Source organism: Atta cephalotes, assembly GCF_000143395.1.
Source record: "Atta cephalotes unplaced genomic scaffold scaffold00033, whole genome shotgun sequence".
Classification (NCBI taxonomy): Eukaryota; Metazoa; Arthropoda; class Insecta; order Hymenoptera; family Formicidae; genus Atta; species Atta cephalotes.
Genome location: NW_012130097.1, coordinates 3,028,406 through 3,036,077, shown reverse-complemented (window position 1 = coordinate 3,036,077; position 7,672 = coordinate 3,028,406). Strand labels below are relative to the sequence as shown.

Below are 7,672 nucleotides of genomic sequence, written 5' to 3'. Positions count from 1 at the left end.
ATATTAGGTGTAGTAAAAAAAAATTCATTATTTTTCCATTCAATTTCATGCAAAAATAATGGATTTCTTTTTACTACTACATCTAATATGTATAATATACATATTTATAAAATGATATTCCTTTGCAGCCGAGGCACAGTTTGTAATGATTGACTTTGGATTGGCTCGAGTGGATTCCACACTAGAAGATAAAGCCGTCGATCTATATGTTCTCGAGCGATCGCTACTTAACGCGCATTGCGAGGTGCCGGAGTTGTTTTCTCGTGTTTTTCATTATTATCAACAGCATTATCAAAATAAAAAGCAATATGAGCAAATACTCGCTAAATACAAACAGGTACAAGCGCGAGGACGTAAGCGCTTGATGGTAGGCTAAAACAATGAAAACGCCGCTGAAATTTATATTGTAAAGTTCTAAGGAAAATATGAATCATACAAATGTATTTTTATAGTATTACGAAACGTTTTTTAGTAGAGATTAATTCAAGCGAGAACGAAACAAACAAGTTTTGCAAAAAAATTCGATTGCAAAAATTAAAGTGGTTAAAATTATACAAGATACATAGTTTGAGAAGGTAAGAAGATCTTTCTTTTCTTTATACACAGATAAATCATATTTGTATGTAATAATATGTAACAGTAAACGAAAAAAATCAATATATAACAGTATCTATTGTGAAGGAGACTATTGTATATGTATAATGAATTTGGCAGCAGCGATGATCCGTATGAAAAAGCTATTGCTCTTTATCTGTGATCTTGTTGAGTATATCAGTCAAAATGCAATCCTGAATATATAATAATCCAAGTCACCTATTGACAAACAACAGCAATAAAGTACAGGATGAAAGAGGAAGAGAGAAAAGGAAAAAGATGATCTGATCACTTACCAGAAACCCAGCGAATGAGGTCATAAATCCTTCTTTCGTCAATTCCCATATACCACCGTACTCTTCCTCGTCAATTTGTTGAAAATTACTAAAGTATAAATATGTAATTCCTGCATTGACTACAACAAATCTGAAATATAAACACATGGCAATGTGTTTGGTAAGATTATATTGTGATTTGAGATTACATATTAAAAAGAGAGCAAATAGTCTAGTTGTCTCTATACTTACAACAATAAAGCTATAAAACCTTTTAGTGGTATAAGGCCCCATCCTATGCCAACGATAATACCAATCGCCTGTCTCGCCCAGTATATTACATCGAGAAATTCTTCCTGCAACAAAAAGGAATGAAAAGATATAGAAATGACAAATCAGAAATAATTTCCGCTTCATGGATTCCTTTTCCCTTTGGATAGAATAGGATACTAGTAATACTATGACACGATGACTCATGGGTTATGTTTACCTTGTCCGGCCACTCGGAGTTCGCGGTAATCGCACGTGTCCATACGGTAACCTCGTACTTGGCTCCGTTTCCATTCTTCTCCGTCCTCATACGCGACATCTCGGAAAGCTCGCGGTTACACGTCAATCGTTGAAATGATTACGCGAGCATCAGCGCGCGAGCAGCCGAGCTGGCTACAATCTACAATACACATACAATATATCAAATATATGTATCATAATGTAAAACAGATATGTCCAACTTCAGCTCCGAAATCGAAACGCAAGATCATCAACATAAAGAAAATAAATGTGGTTAAGATTTCGGAGACTGAATGCTGCGTATCAACACTTCACAGTCATCGAAATCTTAAATGTATTCAATTTTTTTTGCATCAACAGCCCTGTATAGAGATCCTCTAGAGGTAGAGATCAAACAAAAAGTTTGTTCATGTCGCATGCTCCAACATGCTCCAACATGCTCCAACACAGCGGAGTCTCGCATCCACTTTCACAATAAATGACAGAACCAATCACGAAGTAGTCGGCATTGTTTGATCTCTATCTAGAGAATCTATACTTCAGTATGGTGATTGAAACCATGGTGATAGTTGAAATTGAGACCTGAGGCGTGAAATGGCGTGATAACGCGATACAGGATGCATAAGATAGATACGATTAGCGCGTTGCGCGAAGCTACGGAGCCTGGCGTGATAACGCGAAGTATGCTTGTTTCTCTAGCGATAGATCAGGGACCAAAGAAAGAAGGCGGCAGACTGTTTATTCAAGACGGAATCGAACTGGACAAATTGGAGGAAATTCGAATCGAGTTTCTGAGTAAGTAAAAGCCAGGCATATTCAATTGTTATGGGTGCCTTTCATTTAGTGATACGAGTATCATTTTGTCTTTTACAACATTTACACGGCCCGACGTTATCTTCGCCTGATGTCTTATCATCTTCGTTTAATATTAGCAACAAGGATATAATGATTCACTGTATTACACTGTGTCATTTTTGTGTCTCTTGCTGGAAAGCACCTAATGGCAATAGTGAGGCTGTAATGCGTTGTCTACAATATATGGAATAAGAAAAATAATGGACTTTCTACATAGCCATGAATCAGAAGTTAAAAATTGACCAATCACAGTTGTCAATTTTTAACTTCTGACTTCTGATTTATGACTAATGGCTTATTGTAGAAATCTAGTCTATAAGAAATTCACCAATTACAGTCAATTATTCTTCTTGCATTCGACTGCAATTGGTCAATTTCTTATTCTTATTTCTTACTCCATGTATTATAAACGATACATTAGAGGCGTAAAAATCGACTAATCATAGTTGATTATCTTTCTCATATTCAACTATGATTGGTTGATTTCTATGCCTACTTCTTAATCCACTACTGCTACTGGTCATTGTAGAATGCTTTACAGATTTATCCACTACTGCTATTGCCATTGTAAACCATGTATAAAGGGCCGCGCACATACTTTCTGTAACAATAATCGTATTAGCCAACAGTCAAGGATTTTCAAATACTTTCAGCTCTGATTGATCAACTCTTAGGGTACATCTACACAAACTTACTTAAGTGCATAAATGAATGCATAAAGAAAATTATTTAATCACATTTTACGCGACTTTATAAGAGAAATATGATTGGATAATTTTCTTAATGCTCGTTTGTGCGGCTGTGCAAGTTTGTGTGATTATACCCATAGAAAGGATATATAGAAAGTATATGCATGGCCCCTAAACTATTTTACGACTAAGACTAATACTTTATATGCATCGTTTTGCAGAGATTTTAAATATCGATCACCTCTGGTTGTTGAAAAGTCTAGTTAAACTATCACTGTCTCATAATGTTATTCAGAGAATCGAAAATCTGGATGAGCTTTGCCACTTGAAGGAACTGAATCTTTCGTTTAATAACATCAAAATTATGGAAAACTTGAATAATCTACATCAGCTAGAAATTTTGCTTTTATATAGTAACGAGATCTCAATCGTACAGAATATAAGCGATTTAAAGAAGCTGATCATTTTGAACATTGGTAAAAACAAGATCGATGACTGGGAACATGTATGATATATGATTATATAAGTATCTTGTATATTTACGCGCTTCTTTGATCGTTCAATTTCATATTTAAAATTGTTTTATACATAAATCTGATCTTAGATAGTCTTTCTATAATTCTATTTTATATATATATATATCAATAAAATAACTGTGTGGCATCTCGAGATTGTCCTTAAGATTTTAAATGTAAGATTGATTTATAAATACTGCCTTCTATCATTGATGAAGTTCCATTGACGTTCCAAGGTTGTATATCTCCATGACTTTAAATCGCTCAAAAGTTTAAACACATGCGATAATCCTTGCACAAAGATAGACGGATACTTGGACTATTTGTTCGCATTTATGCCTCAATTGACATATTGTCAATATAAAATGATATCCGAAAACGAGCGTCAATCTGCCATCGATAAGCATTAGTGATTATTAATTTTACTATATAAAAGAGAACTTTTCAAATACTTTGTGTAAATTAATAATTACATTGTTTTATTTCTATAGTCGTATAATTAGTAATCTCAAAGAAAACGAGGCAAAAATACAAACAGAATTGGAATTGCAACAAGAATTTGAAAATAAAACCTTATTACTATTTGCATCATACGTGGAGCATCTTGATGAAGATTATTTGTTCCAACAAATATTTTCTTCTGATAAAGGTAGATTTACATCTCATATCTTACTGTTGTTTACAAAATATAATTTATTTAAACGTGCAAGTAGCAGGTAGAACGTTATCCACGATAAATGAAAATACACAAAATGCATTCGAGGAGTACAAAAAGTCTTTCGTTGCAATGTGTCACGAATTATGTGAACTAGGTTTACAAGAGAATGATAGAAGAACGGAGGAAATAAGATTATTTGAAACTGCTGTTAATGAAGGCAAGACAAATATGCAAAATGAAGCAAGAAGGTAAAGACAAAACAATTATAAGAATTAAATGGGAATCCACTTATAAAACTGTGATTTTAATTATTAATGTGATAATGTCTACATTACTTATCATCAACATCTTTCTTTATTTTAAGAATTGTGAATAAAGTACTTGAAAAAAGGACAACGATATTTGCAAATATAAAAGATGAGATGGAAATTTTGGTAAAAAAACAAGAACAAGAAGTTGAGAGTGTCATCGCAAAAACAAGAGAACTGTTTAATGAATTCAATGACTTATTGTCCAAGACACAAAATCAGTTAATGTCTAAAGAAATTATACTGCATGAGCAAATAGTGGTACGTGATATATGATATTTAATTTATAAAAAAAACTATAAAAATAATCATATTATTCAAAAGGATGATTTGTTTTTTGTAAAAAAAAAGGATATAAACGAAGTATTCAGGATGAATATAACAGCTATGGTCAACTCGTTCCTAGAAACTGCACGAGAAAACTTTTCGTTATTACGAAATGCAGAGAAAGAATATAATAACATAATTGAATTAGTTTTACAATCTCTAAGTGATTTTGAGAACGAGGCATTTCTTAAGGATCTGTGCTGCGATAACGATACTTTGGCTACTATTCTTACTGCCTCGCATGAAACACACTTACAAGTAAATATTTATTATTATTACTATTAAGTTTAATCTTAAATGGAGTATAAGTTTCTTTAAGATAAGGGAAAAGCTTAAATCGATGTTTTATCCAGTTCCTTGCGAGAATTTCATATTTCAATTAATTTTTTACGGGAATTGAATATTAGCCCACTATCCAACTCTTTTTAAAGAGTAATAAATAAATATTTATTATTAAACATTATTAAAATAATTAGCAACTATTATAGTTAACAATCTATAGGTGATAGATAATCGAGAGAAGCACATGATAAATCGACTCAATAATTGGCTTAAAGAGTATATCAATCGATTATTTGCGTAAGTATAAACTATCATTTCGGTAAAATTTATAATTCTCGTTTGCGTTTTATACAGAACAATTTTAATAAACAGGGATGAGAATAAAAGGAATCGTCAACAAATAGTGGAAATATCGCATTTTTTTGAATATCAACATCAACAACTTAATTTGATAAGCTCACCACAACAGTTAGGCTTGGCAGGAATTGATCTCGATGATGACGATATATTGGAAAATTAATGATTAATATAATGCAACGTTTTACCTCTTATGTTAGTACGAAAATAAAGTTCAAGAAATAGATTCAAATGTGACATTTGTTAATGCATAGTATGAAAATATATATTCTGATATAAAATATACCTCTATAAAATATATATTAGAATGATACCCAATGGGACATGTTACGATTGAATACCGCTCAATTAGATCCATACAAGTGGATACAGCATGACTTGACACACTATACAATGTAAGAGATAAGTGACAATACGAGAAAAGAAGAAAGGGCACTCCAAGATTCAAATTCATCGAGGCTTGATTTCCTCCATATTGATAAACTTCCGTCTTACTGTCGAGCCACACAGTCCTAATACTGATACTTCTCTGTTGTGTCTATTTCTTTTAAATTTCTTATAAAAATTTGACACAACACAATTTGATATCACACGATTGGACACCGCACGATTGGATACTGCACAATTGGACACCGTATAATTCCACCGTATAATTTGATACCGCATAATTTGGCAACTGCAACTTGACATTAAACAATTCAATACACTCTCGTCTTGGATATGGTGGCTGCTGTTTGCCCAATAAAAATATTGCCCTAAATTGTATAAAGGAACCTAGGAATCGATTGTTCATCTTGAAATAAGGTGAAAATTACAAAAGTGAGCGAATTCTAGATATTGACCAATTAAATTAAGTGCATTTAAAACAGATTAATCAAATGAAAGAGCTTACTGAACATTCAATAAGCTCTTTCATTTGATTGATCTGTATTTTAGAATCTAATGGAATATGCTAATCAGATGAAAAAGTTCTCTGAGTGCTCAATGAGCGGTTGTCATTCTGAATGTATCCAATAGTCGCGTTAAGTAGACTCAATTGTTACGAAGCGGATCCGTAAGCGCTCGCTGCTATTGGATGCTCTAGAAGAACACTCCAATAGCAGTGAGCGGATCCGCTTCGAAACAGTTGAGTCTGCTGGGGGTCGATTCTGTATCTTCAAACAAAAAGTTTAACTATATATTTATTTATTAGATTTTGAGGCCTGTCAAGCATTGATCAGGACATTTTTCACTTTTCACTTTTCAAGCTAGGAAAAAAATTTCATGATTGATATCCAGCAGGAAAATAAGCATCGTGTGTCATAAGCTTTAAATTAAAAAATACAAAAATTAAGCATTTGTACAATATTTCTTTTAATTTATAAATAAACTATTTACAATTAAAAAATTGATTTATATATTTTACGACTTTATTTTTCCAGATAAAGTATGTTTATACAAATACATGAATTTGAAAAGAGCCGCGTCTTGTGTCAAGATGGAGGCAAGTTTGCGCCGTTTGCGATAGAGACTCTAATTTGTAAAGTCTCTAATTTGCGGTACTTTATAAATATAGTGACTTTAGGGACGGCTGATCACCCTATTTATAGGTACACTAATTGCAAGTGGGCGCGAGTTTGTATCACTGAGTCACAGCTCGTGTCTTCCTCGAGAAATAGAGATAGAGACGAACAATCAAGGAATTCCAATGTTGTGTCCCGTGCTCTATCTACGCCTGGTTAGCAAAGAACCGAACAGATCCATTTTGTATTTGCCCAGCCACTCGGTCGTACATCGAGCTTAACCGCAACGGGTCCGTTAGCGGTGCAAACGCGCCAATGTGACGATTTAATGGCGAAATCTGTTACGTTCCGGGCGCCACAGCCGAGGAGATACATGTAATCTTACAAGCATTTCTTTGATGCTTTCCGGTAAGCGACACAGTGATCATGTCATCTATATTTAATATTAGCACACAACATTGATTTATTGTGTTGCATTGTGTCTCTTGCCGAAAAGCTCTCCTTGTCCTACTTGTATCACTTGTCCTCAGAACTTTTTAAATAAGCAAAATGTAGTGTTCTAATAGAAACTGACACATAAACACATATTAACCTCGCTATGTACTGTCCATGTGTTTTACTAGATTGTGTTTATGGATCTGTTTTTTTTTAACTTTTGGTCAAGTCATCTTTTTTTTCTTCCAATATGAAAAGGTGAAAAAAGATAACCATTCAGTTAAAAAATTCAGTTAAAAAGACCTGGCCTGTGTTCCTATATCAACATCTTCTGTCTTATATCAATCATATTCAGTCAAGTAAAT

The 7,672-nt window shown here is 33.3% G+C and overlaps 3 protein-coding genes across 3 annotated transcripts in view; 2 read left to right on the top strand and 1 right to left on the bottom strand.

Annotated features, from left to right (window-relative positions):
* Positions 1-679, top strand: part of LOC105621391 (TP53-regulating kinase) — a 1,598-nt gene extending 919 nt beyond the window's left edge. The window contains exon 3 of the mRNA XM_012202858.1: positions 129-679. Coding sequence (XP_012058248.1) covers positions 129-376 — 248 coding nt within the window. The 3' untranslated portion in view covers positions 377-679. The remainder of the gene's footprint in view (positions 1-128) is intronic.
* Positions 508-1,618, bottom strand: LOC105621392 (uncharacterized protein C20orf24 homolog). The gene is made up of 4 exons (XM_012202859.1): positions 1,360-1,618; positions 1,122-1,225; positions 891-1,020; positions 508-813 (listed from the first exon to the last, which is right to left on the bottom strand). Exons 1-4 carry the CDS (start codon positions 1,456-1,458, stop codon positions 772-774), a joined length of 375 nt encoding a protein of 124 aa, XP_012058249.1. The 5' UTR covers positions 1,459-1,618; the 3' UTR covers positions 508-771.
* Positions 1,619-1,996: 378 nt separating this feature from the next.
* LOC105621390 (leucine-rich repeat-containing protein 48-like) lies at positions 1,997-5,533 on the top strand. The gene is made up of 9 exons (XM_012202857.1): positions 1,997-2,174; positions 3,145-3,428; positions 3,675-3,847; positions 3,930-4,087; positions 4,149-4,344; positions 4,461-4,665; positions 4,756-4,989; positions 5,234-5,310; positions 5,386-5,533. Exons 1-9 carry the CDS (start codon positions 1,997-1,999, stop codon positions 5,531-5,533), a joined length of 1,653 nt encoding a protein of 550 aa, XP_012058247.1.
* The last annotated feature ends 2,139 nt before the right edge of the window (positions 5,534-7,672 follow it).